The sequence below is a fragment of the Schistocerca nitens genome, chromosome 2, assembly GCF_023898315.1.
Source record: "Schistocerca nitens isolate TAMUIC-IGC-003100 chromosome 2, iqSchNite1.1, whole genome shotgun sequence".
Lineage (NCBI taxonomy): Eukaryota > Metazoa > Arthropoda > Insecta > Orthoptera > Acrididae > Schistocerca > Schistocerca nitens.
The window spans coordinates 247,571,166-247,588,893 of NC_064615.1; the positions used below are offsets into that span (position 1 = coordinate 247,571,166).

Below are 17,728 nucleotides of genomic sequence, written 5' to 3' on the forward strand. Positions count from 1 at the left end.
CTATATAATTGTGTTTTGTTTGTCATAAATTTAGTATGTAAGATGATGTGCTTTCTGAAGTTCTTTCTCATCTATTGACTGAGTTAAAATCTGTGATACACTATATAATTATGTTTTGTAATAGATTTGTGCTTTAGAATTTGATACATATATACTGTGAGACTAAATGAGTAGATCCTTTTACATTTTGAAATGGGACAATGTTCATAATTTGTACTGTCAAAATTGCATCTTAGTATATCTGTGTGCATCACCTTGTTAGTTCATTTTTTTTTTTTTCATTGCATTTAACTCTGTTTAATAAAGTTTCATATGTGAACGCTTTTTAATCTCATCAGGCTCATGGGCTATGGGCTAGGTGTACAATACACGGGCACCAGTGCTGAAAACATCATGCAGCGCATGGTGAAGGTGAAGTGGAGATTTCATTGGGAGTGGGTGACAGAACAGAAAGAGGGGAAAATGTTGGGGGCAGCGGGTTAGAGTAAAGTGAGGCCAGGACTACAGGGGCAAAGGATGTACTACAAGTATACCTTCCATCTTTGCATGTCAAAAAAGCTGTTGCTAGAGGGAAGGATCTAATTGGCACGAATTCTGAACCAGGCATTGAACTCAAGCAGTGTGTTGTGCCACTGAATGGTCAACTTTGTTCTTGGCCAAAGTTTGATGGTAGCCATTCATTCTGGAGGACAGCTGATTGGTGGTCATGGCCACAAAAAATTCTGTGCAGAAATTGCACCAGAGGTGGTACATGACTTGGCTGTTTACACAAGTGATGCTGCCTCTAAAGGGATAAGATAAGTCTATGACAGGACTGCAGGACTGGGTACCATGTGCGGGGTGGGTGAATAGCACCTGAGCATTCCACAGGGATGACACACCTGCAGTAACAGGGTGTAGGGGTGTCATAGATACGATGTCCCTCATTTCTGGGCACAGTGATAGAGGTTCAAAGCCTTGGTGAAGGACATGGTTGAGCTGCTCGTCCTGGGTGGTGAGAGAGCACTCCTTTGCAGCTGATGCACAGGGGGAGGGGGGTTGGGAAATATTACGGGTGTGCGAGGATATGAGGATATAGTGGGAAACTCGCAAAGTCTTCATTCTTTTTTGTGTGCCTGCCGACGACTCAATGCTTCTGCTGTTCATTGCATTGTCTCCTTCCCTCTTAAAGTATTTACATTTTGTCAGAACTTTCCTTATTATGTATCTGATCATTAGAGACATAGCAAAAGTTTAGTTTAGACAAGGATAATATTTTGTGAAACCTGTGGAGAAAGGTCTCTAGGACATGGAAGCACAATATACATCTACATTTTAATAGTTTATTAAATCTCCACTTCTTCCATTAGTTGTCTGTGAGTGCATTTATTTACTTAATTACATAAATTATTACTTCATCAAAGCTTACTTATACTGGCTGAAGCAATGAATTTATTTTCCTACTCACTCATGGTAGTAATCTGTTAATTCAGAAAAGTGTTTTTGATGGTGTTGAGCCACAGACATGCAATATTTTTTACGAGGGTAAACTGCCATTTGATTGTGCTTTAACAGATATGACATAATAATAGGTTGGTTGGTTGGTTGTTGGGATGTTTAAGGGGGACTAAACAGCGAAGGTCATCAGTCCCCCATTCCAAAAACAAGCGAGACAAAGTCGCAGAGCAGATAAAACCCCAAGGGGAAGGAGACTGCCCCCCCCCCCCCCCCCAGGTGCTAAAGAACACAAATTAGGCAACGAACACTACAGAAAAGAAGAGTACGGACGAACACCAGACAGAAAGAAATAGAAGAGAAGAAGATGGCAGGAGACCGGTTGACTGACCACGACAACAAAAAAAAGGGAAAGAGTCAACCATCTCACGGCACACCAGAACAGCAACAGACACAAGGATAAAAGACACAGAAAGGGAAAGGTGGAGGACCTCCCTAAATCGAACCATAAAACGGACTAGCACGGATAAAATTTAAAACGTCATCAGCCATGGAGGCATCGTCAGATAAAACCGAAGCCAAAGTGCCCGGGAGATTAAAAGATTGCCGGAGTGTGCGCAGTCGAGGACACTCCAGCAAAATGTGGCCGACCGTCAGCCGGGACCCACACTGACACAGGGGGGGATCCTCCTGACGCAAGAGATGGCCGTGCGTCAGGTACGTATGGCCGATGCGCAGCCGACACAGGACCACCGAGTCCCTGCGAGAAGCCCGCAGGGAGGAACGCCACACATCGGTCGTCTCCTTGACAGCCCGCAGTTTATTCGGGGCTGTCAAGCCACGCCACTCAGCAGCCCACATCCCAATCAGCTTACGGCGCAACACCATCTGCTGGTCGCGAGCCGTAAGGCCGACCTCCAAAGCCGGGGCGTCGATCGCCCCTTTGGCCAGCCTGTCTACACGTTCGTTCCCTGGGATGCCAACATGACCGGGCGTCCAAACCAAGACCACCGAACGACCAGAACGGGCAATGGCGGAAACAGACTCCTGAATAGAGGACACCAGAGGAGAGGAGGGATAGCAGCGGTCGATGGCCTGAAGGCTGCTCAGGGAGTCACTGCAGATCACGATCGTCCTATCTGAGCAGAAACGCATATGCTCAAGAGCGCGCAATATGGCCACCAGCTCTGCAGTAAAAATACTGCAGCCAGCCGGCAAGGAGCGTTGCTCAATATGGGCAGCATGAGCAAAAGCGTAGGCAGTGCGACCATCAACCAGGGAACCATCAGTGTAGACAGGCTCACAGTCCGAAAATGAGGCGAGGAGCGCAAGAAAACGGCGACGGAGGGCCACAGGCGGAACCGAGTCCTTGGGTCCCTGTGCCAAGTCCAGACGGACGGACGGCCGGGACAAACACCAGGGAGGCGTAGGTGCACGGACCCGGAAGGGAGGCGGAAGAGGGAATGAACCCAATTCCGACAGCAGGGACTGAACGCGGACAGCTATGGAAAGCCCAGACCTAGGTCGCCGTTCGGGCAGATGGAGGACCGTGACAGGGAAAAGCAGGCGACGATTGGGATGGCCCGGCGAGCAATCAACGTGGACAGCATAGTCGGCGAGCAGTCGATGGCGGCGAATCCGCAGCGGGGGAACCCCGGCCTCCACCAGTAGACTATCCACGGGGCTGGTTCGAAAAGCGCCAGTTGCAAGCCGAACCCCACAGTGGTGTATGGGGTCTAACAACTTCAACACTGAGGGTGATGCAGACCCATAGGCCAGGCTCCCATAATCAAGCCTGGACTGCACAAGGGCTTTGTACAGTCGCAACAGCGTGCAGCGATCCGCACCCCAAGATGTGTGGCTCAGGCAGCGGAGGGCGTTGAGGTGCCGCCAGCACTTTTGCTTCAGCTGAGTAATATGAGGAACCCATGTGAGCCGGGCATCAAACACGAGTCCTAAGAAGCGGCAAGTGTCCACCACTTCAAGCAGGTGGCCGCCGAGGTAAAGTTCAGGATGAGGGTGGACCGTCCGACGCCTGCAGAAGTGCATAACTCGAGTCTTGGCTGCAGAGAACTGAAAACCATGAGTCAGTGCCCACGATTCTGCCTTGCGAACGGCTACCTGCAGCCTGCGTTCGGCGACTCCCGTAGTTGTAGAGCTAAATGAGATGCAGAAGTCGTCGGCATACAAAGAAGGAGATACCGACGACCCCACGGCGGCAGCCAGACCATTAATGGCCACCAGAAATAAGGACACGCTCAACACCGAGCCCTGCGGGACCCCATTTTCCTGTGTATAAGAAGAACTAGAGGCGGCACCGACTTGCACCCGGAAAGAGCGGTGCAAGAGAAAGGTTTGAAGAAAAGCCGGGAGCCGACCACGAAGACCCCACGCATGCAGTGTGGCAAGAATGTGATGCCTCCATGTGGTGTCATACGCCTTCCGCAGATCGAAAAATACAGCAACGAGATGCTGACGTCGGGCAAAGGCCGTACGAATAGCAGATTCCAGCCGCACCAAATTGTCCGCTGCAGACCGGCCCCGACGGAAGCCACCCTGCGATGGAGCGAGGAGACCGCGCGACTCAAGGACCTAACACAAACGCCGCCCCACCATACGTTCGAGCAATTTGCACAAAACGTTGGTGAGGGTAATGGGACGATAGCTGTCCACCGCCAGTGGGTCCGCACCGGGCTTCAAGATGGGGACAATAACACCCTCTCGCCATTGCGACGGGAACACGCCTTCGCTCCAAATGCGGTTAAATACCGCGAGAATGTGTCTCTGGCAGTCCCTGGAGAGATGCTTCAGCATCTGCGCGTGGACGAAGTCTGGTCCTGGTGCTGTATCAGGGCAATCGGCGAGGGCAGCGAGGAATTCCCTCTCGCTGAAAGGAGCATTGTATTGTTCAGAACGACGCGTGTGGAAGGATAACGGCGTCCGCTCGGCTCGCTCCTTTAGTGAGCGAAAGGCGGGGGGATAAGAGGCAGTCGCAGAGCTCTCCGCAAAGTGCGCGGCAAGCTGTTCAGCAATGGCGGCAGCGTCCGTGCAGACAGCGCCGTCCAAGGAGAGCCCAGGTACACCCATAGGGGTCTGGTATCCATAAATCCGCCGGATCCGGGACCACACGAGCGAGGGGGAGACACGGGAACCCAAGGATGAGATATACCTCTCCCAGCACTCCTGCTTACGCCGTGCAATAAGACGACGGGCCAAGGCACGGAGCCTCTTAAAGGCGATGAGGGTCTCCAGAGACGGGTGCCGCCTATGACGCTGGAGAGCCCGCCTACGGTCGCGAATAGCCTCAGCAATCTCCGGCGACCACCAGGGTACAGTCTTCCTCCGAGGGAGACCAGAAGAACGGGGGATGGCAGCCTCGGCCGCCGAAATGATGGATGTGGTTATGACACGGACCAACCCGTCAATGTCACCCTGTGGGGGAGACTCAATGGTTGCAGCAGAAGTAAAAGCCGGCCAGTCAGCCCTGTGGAGAGCCCAGCGGGGCAGGCGCCCAGAAGAATGACACTGGGGCAGTGACAAATAGATGGGAAAATGGTCACTACCACACAGGTCAGGATGCACTCTCCAGTGGAGGGATGGGACAAGTCCGGGGCTGCAAAGAGAGAGATCGATGGCCGAGAAAGAGCCATGGGCCACACTAAAATGCGTGGGAGCACCAGTATTCAAGAGGCTAAGGTCGAGCTGAGCCAACACATGCTCCACGGCCCGACCGCGGTCATCGGAGACATTCCCACCCCATAGAGGGTTGTGGGCATTGAAATCGCCCAGAAGCAGCAAAGGTGGCGGGAGTTGAGCCAGCAGTGCAGCCAAGACATGCCGGGGGAGCTCCCCATCCGGAGGAACGTAAACAGAGCAAACTGTAATAGCTGGCGAGAGCTCAACACATAATAATATTCTCAACTTTTAGCATTTTACTTGAGAATAGCATAAAAGCTGAAATGTTGACAGTACAGAAGATACATATATAGTACACAGTCAGATGTTAATTCAAAGTTCTATTAGTCTCATTCTCCCTTTGTCTCTCTCTCTCTCTCTCTCTCTCTCTCTCTCTCTCACACACACACACACACACACACACACACACACACACACCTGTAAACGGCATGTGCTATTCATTCAAGACCAGCACCATTTGAGCACAGAGCACAGTATGGAATAGCAATTCACTTTAGTGCAGTGTAACAAAGAGAATGGTGTCTGTCCATTTAAAGCATCTTGTTCCAGAAAATATCAAGAGTTTAACTTCCTCTCGTTCTGTCTACTACTTCCATAACCTTCATTTTACTTGGTATTTTTTTTTACCTTTATTTCTTTCTTTGTGGTTCTATGTTTCCTAGCAACTGTTCTCTCTCTCTCCCCCCCCCCCACCCCCCCTTCTGCCACCCTCTCTAAGACTGTCCACAGTGCTCTACCAAATTTATTCATATATTCCAGCAAGATTACTTCTCAGAAATGTTAACTGCTGAGCTTTATCTTCTACAACAGAAACAGATGCAGCTGCAAAAAATTTGAAGGATTTACAACAAATGAGCTATGTCCTTCAATGCTAACCTCAGATAGTACTGTACAGTCAACAAACCAGAGGACCATTATATATAAGAATTCCACATGACGAATAGCAAAGATGTGGACATCTACCAAGGCCAGCAAGCATAAATGAATTAATAATAAAAAAGCATAAATGAATTAATAATAAAATATTACATGGGAAAGGGAGAAAGTTCCCAAGGAAGGTTAAAGGTCTGATAAGAGGAAAAAGCAAGCACAGATAGTGGCATACTAACAAAATGTACGTGAATGTGGAAAAGATAATACACGAGACAACATGATCATGAAATACTATCTTCTATTGCCACATTACATACACAAGTCTCCACTGGTTAATGAAGTAGAAAAGGGTATGCAAGGAACACACCTCACACAAAGATATTCAGCAATGAGACTCCCCATCAAGAGGAATCATTAAGCACTCTCGCTTGAAAGCAGGTAAGATGTTTAAAAGACTGAAATAGTGGATAAGATTAAAACTTCAGGAAATAAATGGACAACCACTCTTCTGAAGATGAATGATGGGTGGCATGTAGGTAGTGTGTATGCACGCACGTGCGCGCGCGCGCGCACACACACACACACACACACACACACACACACACACACACACACACACACATTTGGGTGTGTGTCATGGAGTTGAGTGTGCTACAGCTAGAGAAGTAGCAGCCAGGAGACCAATGAGACATGTTTTCAATGACTTTTAAGGAAAATTTTGTCAACAGATTTAGACTAAAAACCCTAAGAGATTTTGCTCTTATGTAAAATCAGCAAGCAGTTCATAATCATCTGCTATCCACTTCCACAAATGTAAATATCCACTCTGTGATAATCAGAATAGGTGAACTGGTCATAAGTAAAATTTACAAAAGCACCAGTATAAGCATGGCCAGCAGATGTGCTCGAATCATACCGCCGTCCCGCCATCTTAATAGGAGACTAACAGCTACCACATGCAATGGCGATACAGAACAACTGATGCAAATAGTGAAGCCTTAGGAAACTGGGCAGCAGAAAACAAAATACATCTCATTTTCAATGCTAAAGATCGTGGTTCCTTCAGATCAGCAGCTTGGAAACAAAACTATGACCCACACCTATGCTTTGTCACAGCTGATGAAAATCATCAGCTGGGTAACAAGCCAAATGTTTTGCCAGATTTCCATCATAGTCAACACCATCCAGTCCCAGTAGAAATCAGCACAAGTATTCCATTGATAACCTCAACTCCTCGACCCAGATGGAACCTACAAAAAGAAGTTTGGAAAGTTTACTCTGAAGACCTTGATAAATGCCTGGGATGGATCCCTCCATCTGCTGATAGCTATAAAAGATTTGTGGGAGCAGTCATCAGTACAGCAAAAAAGCACATAGCTAGAGGATACTGCAAAGAATACATTCCAGGTTGGGATGACAAATGTGAGGAACTGTATAATGACTACCAAAGCAGCGGTAACAGAGAAATAGCAGATGAACACGTACACAGCCTTGATACAGCACGACGACTGTAGTGGATGGAAACTACTGAGGCTATGGACTTTAAAGTATCCAGCAGAAAAGCATGGTCTCTGCTTCGAAAACTAGGAGCAGCCAGCCATATCACTCGAGAAGAAAACCCCACAACACCTAACGAATTGCTTTAGACATCTAAAGGGGTAAACCACTGAGAGACGACAATACGCATTAAACATGAACTTAGAAAGCTAAAAGCAACAGCCAGTGTTGACACTAAATATTCATGCGACATCACCCCCGAAGAGATCTCGGCAGTGATAAAGGACACAAAACCAGATAAAGCCCTGGCTCAGGTGACATCCTCCCAGAGTTTCTTATCAAGTTTGGCAATACATGAAAATATGGTTGGCCAAGTTCTTTATATCACTGCTGCAGACAGAAAACATACCCCGAGAACTTAAACACGCCAACATAATCGCCCTCCTAAACCCAGCTAAACCAGGGAATCTTCCACAAAACTAACGGCCCATAACACTGCTTAGCATGGTGTGCAAACTTCTGGAACAAGTACTACTTAACAGGTGTGGTCTGACAATACTCACGACCATCTCAGTAGAACAGGCCAGCTTTCGTCCCAACCGAAGCTATGCACACCAAGTCCTGGCGCTTACAACACATACTGAACGGGGTTCCAGAAGAAATTAAAAACTCTGTGGCCTTCACTGACCTGTCAGCAGCTTATGATACCATCTGGAGACAAGGCCTACTCTATAAACTGATGCAAATAATTCCCTGTCAAAAAGTGACAAAGCTTATTGGTAACATGATTGGCAACAGGGGATTCCAGGTCACTATGGGAAACGCCAGTAAACAGAAATTCCTTCAAAATGGCTTACCTCAAGGCTTGGTATTAGCCTCACTGCTTTTCAGCCTATACATTGCTGACATGCCAGAAACAGCTTGTACGAAATTTGGCTACACTGATGACTGGGCCATTGTAGCAAGGCACTCTGATTTTGATACAATAGAAGAAACCCTGACATCCAATCTGTCTGCCCTGGCAGCATACTTTCTTAAATGGAGGCTTAGGCCTAATGTCACAAAGACAGAAGTAACTTGTAGATGTAGTAGTAGTAGTAGTAGCTTTATTCATCCGTAGATCTCTTTTTACAACGATATAGGACATGTCAAAGCATTTACAAGTTTAGACCAATTTAAAATAAGCTAATTTGTACACACATACATTTACAGACTTCTAGTTAGAGACAATCATTAGATTTACTCCTGGTATACAATAGTTTTTTTACAAATAATTTATTATATAATGTAATGCCACACTGTTCACCCATATCTCACTATCAGTCACTGCACACACTGTACACACATTGTTTCATAACACTTCACACACTACACATACAAACACACACACACACACACACACACACACACACACACACACACACCGGTGATCTCTGGGCCATTTTCCATACCACAACTTCCCATTTGCTATCCTCAACAACTGAGTTAGCATCCCTCTATAATGAGTGAGAAGTCGAGCTCAGAAAGAGGAAGAGGTTTTAGTGTTGTGCTATTCATAGCTTGGGGGTAAGTATTTACAGAAAAGGAAAAAAGAAGGGAAAAAACATAGTGTGAAGGTGTTATGTGGAATGTTGGATGTTTTATAATCATTATTATTATTATTATTATTTATTTGCATAACATTTTTTTACCAAACCCCTACTTCAATGTATAAAATGCATTGCATAACAGATACTTTTTAGCTACCTTTTTAAATAAATGTATTTTTGTGATTTCTTTAATCTCTTTTGGTAATTTATTGTACAGTTTTATTCCTTGGTAAAAAATGCTGTTTTGACTTTTATGTTTATATTTTCTTGGTAAATGTAAGTTGAGTCTAGCGCTTGTTCCATGGTCATGGACAGACGCGTATTATGTTCGAGTATAATGACTTCTCTGGAGACTAGAAATCTACTCTGTGGGAATCCGCATGGGTTTCGAAAAAGACGATCGTGTGAAACCCAGCTCGCGCTATTCGTCCACGAGACTCAGAGGGCCATAGACACAGGTTCCCAGGTAGATGCCGTGTTTCTTGACTTCCGCAAGGCCTTCGATACAGTTCCCTACAGTTGTTTAATGAACAAAGTAAGAGCATATGGACTATCAGACCAATTGTGTGATTGGATTGAAGAGTTCCTAGATAACAGAATACAGCATGTCATTCTCAATGGAGAGAAGTCTTCCGAAGTAAGAGTGATTTCAGGTGTGCCGCAGGGGAGTGTCGTAGGACCGTTGCTATTCACAATATACATAAATGACCTTGTGGATGACATCGGAAGTTCACTGAGGCTTTTTGCGGATGATGCTGTGGTATATCGAGAGGTTGTAACAATGGAAAATTGTACTGAAATTCAGGAGGATCTACAGCGAATTGACGCATGGTGCAGGGAATGGCAATTGAATCTCAATGTAGACAAGTGTAATGTGCTGCGAATACATAGAAAGAAAGATCCCTTATCATTTAGCTACAATATAGCAAGTCAGCAACTGGAAGCAGTTAATTCCATAAATTACCTGGGAGTACGCATTAGGAGTGATTTAAAATGGAATGATCATATAAAGTTGATCGTCGGTAAAGCAGATGCCAGACTGAGATTCATTGGAAGAATCCTAAGGAAATGCAACCAAAAACAAAGGAAGTAGGTTACAGTACGCTTGTCCGCCCACTGCTTGAATACTGCTCAGCAGTGTGGGATCCGTACCAGATAGGGTTGATAGAAGAGATAGAGAAGATCCAACGGAGAGCAGCGCACTTCGTTACAGGATCATTTAGTAATCGTGAAAGCGTTACGGAGATGATATATAAACTCCAGTGGAAGACTCTGCAGGAGAGACGCTCAGTAGCTTGGTACGGGCTTTTGTTGAAGTTTCAAGAACATACCTTCACCGAGGAGTCAAGCAGTATATTGCTCCCTCCTATGTATATCTCGTGAAGAGACCATGAGGATAAAATCAGAGAGATTTGAGCCCACACAGAGGCATACTAACAATCCTTCTTTCCACGAACAATACGAGACTGGAATAGAAGGGAAAACCAATAGAGGTACTCAAGGTACCCTCCGCCACACACCGTTAGGTGGCTTGCGGAGTATGGATGTAGATGTAAATGTAGATGTTGTGCAGTATTTACCAATGTTATTTTTGACGTTTACAGCTGGCTGGTAAATGTATTCAGGTGGTGCAGTTAAAACGCCCGGTGTTTTGAACAGATCTGTACAATGAGCTCGACTACTATTTTTGGTTATTATTCTTATGGCTCTTTTCTGGAGTTTGAAAATTGTGTTCATATTTTGTGCATTTGTTCCCCAAAACTGAATGCCAAAGCTAAGAACTGAGTGTACATATGAATAGTATGTAACTGAAAGACTGCATGTTACACACTGATAGGTTTCTAAGGGCACAACATGCTGATGACATTCTGTTTGCAAGTACCTTTGTGTGTACACAGCACTTCAACTGAGAATCAATATTCATTCCTAGAAATTTTGCATTTGTTACACAGTCTATAGAGGTGCCATCCATATTTAATTTAACATTGTCATTTTCCCTTTTCAATCTGAAATTCATGGCATTAGTTTTCTTTATGTTCAATGTCACTTTATTGCTTATTGACCAATCATAAACTTCCTTGAGAGTTTCATTCGCTTTCTCTGCGAGGAGTTCTCTTGTTTTCTCAGTGACTATAATATTGATGCCATCAACAAAGAGAATTTTTTCACCGTGACTAACACTACTGGGAAAGTCATTGATGTATACCAGGAATAGTATTGGTCCTAATATGCTACCTTGTGGAACCCCTATATTAATGTATTTTGGTTCTGACAAGTGTTTTACTAAATGTTTAGACCTATTTGAAGTATGTGTTATCTCTACGCTTTGTACCCTATCTGCTAGGTATGATCGAAACCAGTCATTAGCTACCCCCCTTATTCCTAATGCTTCTAATTTATTTAATAGAACCTTGTGGTCGACTGTATCAAAGGCCTTTGAAAGATCCAAAAATATGCCAGTGACACTCTCATCTTTATCAAGAGCATCAAGTACAAGTTTTGTGAATTCTACTATGGCTGACTCTGTATTTTTGCCACTTCAGAAACCAAACTGTTATTCGCTTAAACGATTGTATTTATTCAGGTAAGTCACTAACCTGTCTTTCATAACTGCTTCTATTATTTTCAGGAATGGTGACAGCAGGGAAATGGGTCAGTAATTTTTTATGTCTTCTGCATTACCTTTCTTAAGCAAAGGTACAACTCTTACCTATTTTAACTGCTCTGGAAATGTCCCTGATGTTAAGGATTCATTTATTATATTTGTTAAGGGGCCTTGTATAATCTCTATGCATTGTTTTAGTAGACACATTGGTACTTCATCTAAACCTACTGATTTCTATTTTTTAGTTTTTGAACAGTTTTATTGACTTCGTTCTCTGTGGTTGGAAGTAACATCATTGTATTTAGTGCAACATTTTTTTTTACAGGTGTTATATTTGTTTTGGGGAATTTTTGTTGTAACTTCTCTAAATGCTTGAAAAATGCTCATTTACATAGCTTGCTAAGTGTTGTGGATCATTTATTGACTTTTTTTCAGCAATCAGCACCTTCCTATAGATCTTTTTGTATCTATGATAGAAATTTAAGAATTCTGGATCATTGCAACTCTTTTTCATGGAACTGAGGTGTTTAAGTGTTTGGGAGGACTTCTTAATACCTGCTGTTATCCATCTGTTTTTGTGTGATGTTGATATAGACATGCATACTTTTGAAAATGACTTTTCAAAGTTCAATTTAAATAATGTGGAGAAATTAGAGAATTTCTTATTCACATTGGTTTCATTATACAGTTCACCCCAGCTGTGTTTTGCTAGTTCTTTTAAAAAATCTTTTATTTTGGTTTCTGATAGATGCCGTTTGTAGGCTTGTAGTTTAGGGAATGATTCGATGCCTGATTTTACTTGCATCAACCTCAATAACAGAGAAGCCAACAGAACTCTGGAAGTATACTTTGACAACATACGCCTCAACCACAACAAGGAGCCAAGGTACCCAGGGGTCATGTTAGACAGAACCTTGTCATTTAACAAAACACATTATCAAAACAGCTGCCAAGGTGAGAACCAGAAATAACCTCAGCCATAAACTATGCGCAACTACCTGGGGATCAATAGTAACAACTCCGAGGACGTCTGCGCTGAGCCTGGTATACTCTGTGGTGGAGTACTGTGCACCAGTATGGCTAAACAATAGCCATGTGAACAAAATCGATGTTGTACTTAACAAACACCAAGCGCATTATTTCAGAAACTGTTAGGTCTACATCTAACAAATGGCTACCTGTCCTGAGTCATATACCTCCCCCAAAAATGCAACAAGAAGCAGCCTCGGTCAGAGAATACAAGAAGGGCACCCTGAACTACGGGTACAAATCAATACATCTGATCTGAGTATCAAGAGGCTTAGTTCAAGACAGCCTCCTCTTGCTCTCGACAGCCTCACTGGGGCTGACATCAACTCTTGGAGAACAGAATGGCTCCAAAATGTCCCAACAACTTGCCACCTAATGCCTTATATTACTGAGGCAGTTCCTGGGTTTGATCAGCCCAGCAAGATTTGGTCAACTCTGAACCGACTAAGAACTGGGCATAGAAGACGTGCTGACTCACTCTTCAAATGTGGACTGCTGTCTTCGCCAGCATGTGACTGAGGCATGCCTAAGCAGACCATCCAATACATCAGAGAAGAATGCAGTGGCAGAGCATTCAGTGAGGACCTGGAAGAATTTCTCCATGGCATCCCAAAAATCCATTGAATATGTACAAGGACTAGATGTTTGTCTGTGAATATATGTAATGTTATGTGATGTAGAATAACTTGATCCAATACTGAAATGTACTTAAATGCCATACACCAATTAAATAAATGGAGAATGAAAATCTCCTCCATAAAAATCAGCAAGAATTCCACAAATGGAGATCTTGTGAAACTCAGTTCACTCTGTTCCTCCATGATATCCATAGCACTGTAGACAATGGAGTTTATGTTGATGCCCTCTTCCTTGACTTCAGGAAGGTGTCCAACACTGTCCTGCTGCCGTTTAGTTGAAAATATATGAGCCTACTGGAGTAGATTTGTGACCGGATTCAAGCTGACCTTGCAAATAGAACTCAAAATGTCACTCTTAACAGAACAAAACGGACAGATGTAAAGGTCATTTCTGGAGTACCCTAAGGAAATGTGATATGATCATTACTGGTTATAATATATATAAATGATCTAGTAGAATGTGTCAGAAGCTCTTTAAAGTCTGTTGGCAGATGAGGGGGCTGTCTATACGAAAGCAGCAATGCCAGAAGACAGTATCGATTTGCAGAATGACCTACAGAGGATTGACAATGGGTGCAGGCTCTGGCAGTTGAACATGAACATAAATAAATGTAACGTATTGTGCATACATAGGAAAACAAATCTATTTGTGTACAACTTCACTATTGAACACAAATTGCTGGAAACAGTGTCTCCTGTAAAATATATAGGAGTGACTATCCAGAGTGACCTTAGGTGGAATGACGACATGAAACAAATAACAGGAAAAGCAGATGGTAGACTGAGTTTCATTGGAAGAATCTTAAGTAAATGTAGCTCATCCACAAGAGAAGTGACTTACAAGGTGCTTGGTCGACTGATTCTTGAGTGATGTTTATCAATCTGGAACCCTTACCAGGTAGGACTGATAGAAGAGATAGAGAAGATCCAATGAAGAGTGGCACACTTCGTCACGGGATCATTTAGTTGGCATGAGTGCATTACAGAGATGCTCAACAAACTTCACTGGCAGACATTACAAGAGAGGCATTATGCATCACGGAGATGTTGGCTATTCAAATTTCGGGAAGTATCTTCAGGGAAGAGTCAGACAACATATTACTACCTCCCACATACAACTTGTGAAATGACCAAGCTGAAAAAATTCGAGAGATTAGAGCTAATACATAGGTTTCTTCTCAAGTGCCATTTGTGAGTGGAAGAGGGAAAGGGGCTCAGTTAGTGGTATCAGAAGTACCCTCTGTCACACGCTTTCAGGTAGCTCGCGGTGTATTGATGTAGATGTAGAACATTTTAGGACTACTTCATTAAAATTTTCAATTATGGTACACAAAGATTTGCAAATTATTACCATGATGTTTTTATATACCTTTAAACACATTGATGCATTCCTAAATTCTTCTGCAGCAGCCATATTTTCTAAGCACAGGGCAATTTTTGACCATGCTGCTTCTACATCTGTTGCTTGCATTAAGAGAGAAGAGGCCAAATCCTCTAGTGCTTCTTGTAACTGAACAAATAGTTCAGGGGCATTTTCTGTGCTTAGAACTTCCTGGGGCACGTTGTTATCTGATAAGAAATAACAAAATTAGTCTCAAGAAAATCACTTAAGATATATACAGGAATATGCCAGAAACTTGGTGAACTATTGTAGAATCTTAGAATGTCACAAGCACTTAGAGTAAATACAATTCTAATACCTGAATCAAGTAACGTGCAAAACTAAACTGAGTTCAGAAAATTATTAATTTTACAGTGACACGGATGAGCTGTCGATTACTAACCTACAGGTGCTGCGACTCTCAGCAAGCCAACAGAAACACACAAAAATATGACATCACTTATACCTTTTGGAACAACTGGTATCTTCTTGCTGGAGGGAAGAGGAATTGATTGCTGGGGTTTAGGCAAACAGTGCTGGTCACTTAGAAATAAAGCCTTGTAAAATCAACTTTTTCTGGAGTACTGGACAGTTCGGAACTAATAAACTCAACAAGACCATCTACATTAATCAAGAACAGTAATAATGAACATAAGGTTGAGCCCTGAGGAACATCAGTGTTATGATTGCAAAGTGGGAGGGTGCCAGGCAGAGGAAGCCTGTATAATGATGTCAGGATTCCATTTATTTATCAACATAATTACCTCTCAGGCCAACAAATTCTGTGCACCCTTCCCAAAGTACATAAATTCCATCCCTCAGATGCGATTTTGAAAGGTCTGCAAAATATTCATCTACATATGCCATTTCTCCATTAGACTCAAAACATTTTAAAACCAAATTTTTTCTTCAATATGAACACAACTGGGAGTCAGAGAATGACATATCTAGAGAAAATATTGAAAATGATACAATTTATCCTTCAAATCCCCCAGTTTCCCCCCCTTTTGTCACTGTCGGAGTCTTTTCTCACAATTATCTTTACCTAGTTTGTCCAGAAGCTTCATGTAGTATTTGCCAGTTATTTTTTTACTATCTGCAAGATAACCTACAAGAACAACACCTTTATTATTAAAAGGATAGTTCCTACTCATCATATAGCAGAGAAGCTGAGTCGCAGAAAGGCACAACAAAAATACTGAGCTTTCAGCCAACAAGGCCTAGGCTTCAGCTGCCAGAGCCTGTGGTCATGAGTGTGTGAGTTGAGTTCGCGCGCGCGCGCATGTGTGTGTGTGTGTGTGTGTGTGTGTGTGTGTGTGTGTTACATTCCAAACTGGATTTTTCACAGTTAGAATATCCTCTTCTGCATTTCATGATACACCTTTTAATAAGATGACATTGACTTCAACTTATTTGGTGGTGGGGTATTGACTGTTTCAATTCTGGCATGTATTGTGATTCAATGTCTCATTTGCAGTAGCAAACTCATGCATAAAATTAGTTGCATTTCTTTTAAAACATTCCACATACTGTTGAGAAATTGCTGTGCAGCTTTCCTCTTTTCATCATTTTACGAACATCTCTTGTTCCTTAGTCCAAAAATTGAACATACACACAGAGAAAGAAACATTTGTATGATAAGCCACTCAAGATACTTCTGTGAGGGTAAGAAGAGGGCATCTCACAAGTAAACGAACAGTCTTTCATTTAGTTGCAGAGAGACAGTATTTATACCCTAAGATGATACAAACACATTTTCTATAGTCAAGAGCATTTTCAGTTAGAAGAAAGCAAGTTTCAATCTTAAAATTAGATGCATAATGAGGAGTGAAGTAAAATCATTCTCTCTCAAAAAACATTTCAAATAATGAACAAAATCTTGTAATTTTACATGGTTTAGTTTACCATACTAGAAGTAGCTGTTTGTTCAGTGCAAAATACTTTTCTTTACACTTTAGCTATATCATAAATTTAAATAGTTAGTTTCACATATTTAACAGTGCCTGGTTTGTTACCTTTCAGAGCTGCACAATCACTCAGGTACTTCTTATAAACTGTACTGGGTATTTTTCCCTTTGAGCGTAATTGATCTATAAATCGACAGCGGACATCAGGAGGGTGAGGTAGCACTCTAGGAGTAAGAAGGCGAGGCAAGAACTCTGCTTCAAAGTGACGGCTGCGAAATACTGCTGCATTCAGAACTGTCTGCATCACTTCTCCTGTTTCTTCAAAACTGGACAGCACGTAGGCTATTTCTTGATCTGTTGACTAGAAAAGATACATAATTAGTATGAAACACATGGAAACTGAAGCAGAATAGTCTCTCTCTGTAACAATAGTAATGCCATTCACAGGTGGATAGCCCTAAAGTGACTTGGAGCTGCAATGCAACATTCAGACAGGTACTACTTCATTCGCGTGTGCATTCCTTATGCACTTGACACTTTCCACATCATAATGGTTACCGTGAGATTGCTGTACTTTTCCATCCTGATAGATACATGCCTTAAAACTAAGCAACTTTTTGCCTCAGCTTCTTTAGCTTAAATTACAAACATTTCTTGACTATGCACAGACAAATTACCTGGGGTACTCTGTTATTATATGCTCCAGCTTTGTGTGATGTCAATACTTATGTGTATAACAAAATCTTCATACTAAAGTCACACTGAAAACTAAGAATTGTCACATGAAGTCTCATCATCAATAAATTAACGTGTCATTTCCTATAACATTACTCCATAAGCAAATACATATCCTCATGCCAAACATTCCTTTCCAAAATACTACACGAGTCCAAGATGACAATGTTCAGTCTCACTTTGGGAAACATTTATTATGTCTCCTGCAACCATATCACACCAAGGGAATGACTGTGGCAAACAATCTCTTCTGGTAGTATTTTGATTAGCCAGTTCAGGTATCTTCTTCCAACATTAGCTGATTATAAGTCCATATTTCAGATTTCTCTACAATGTATGCCATA

At 43.0% G+C, this 17,728-nt stretch overlaps 1 protein-coding gene across 1 annotated transcript in view; it reads right to left on the minus strand.

Annotated features, from left to right (window-relative positions):
- LOC126235965 (Fanconi anemia group A protein-like) overlaps positions 1-17,728 on the minus strand; it is a 236,043-nt gene that overhangs the window by 75,981 nt on the left and 142,334 nt on the right. Inside the window, exons 15-16 of the mRNA XM_049944936.1 lie at positions 16,758-17,010; positions 14,731-14,930 (exon numbers count right to left, since the gene is read on the minus strand). Of these exons, the coding sequence (XP_049800893.1) occupies positions 14,731-14,930; positions 16,758-17,010 (453 nt within the window). The remainder of the gene's footprint in view (positions 1-14,730; positions 14,931-16,757; positions 17,011-17,728) is intronic.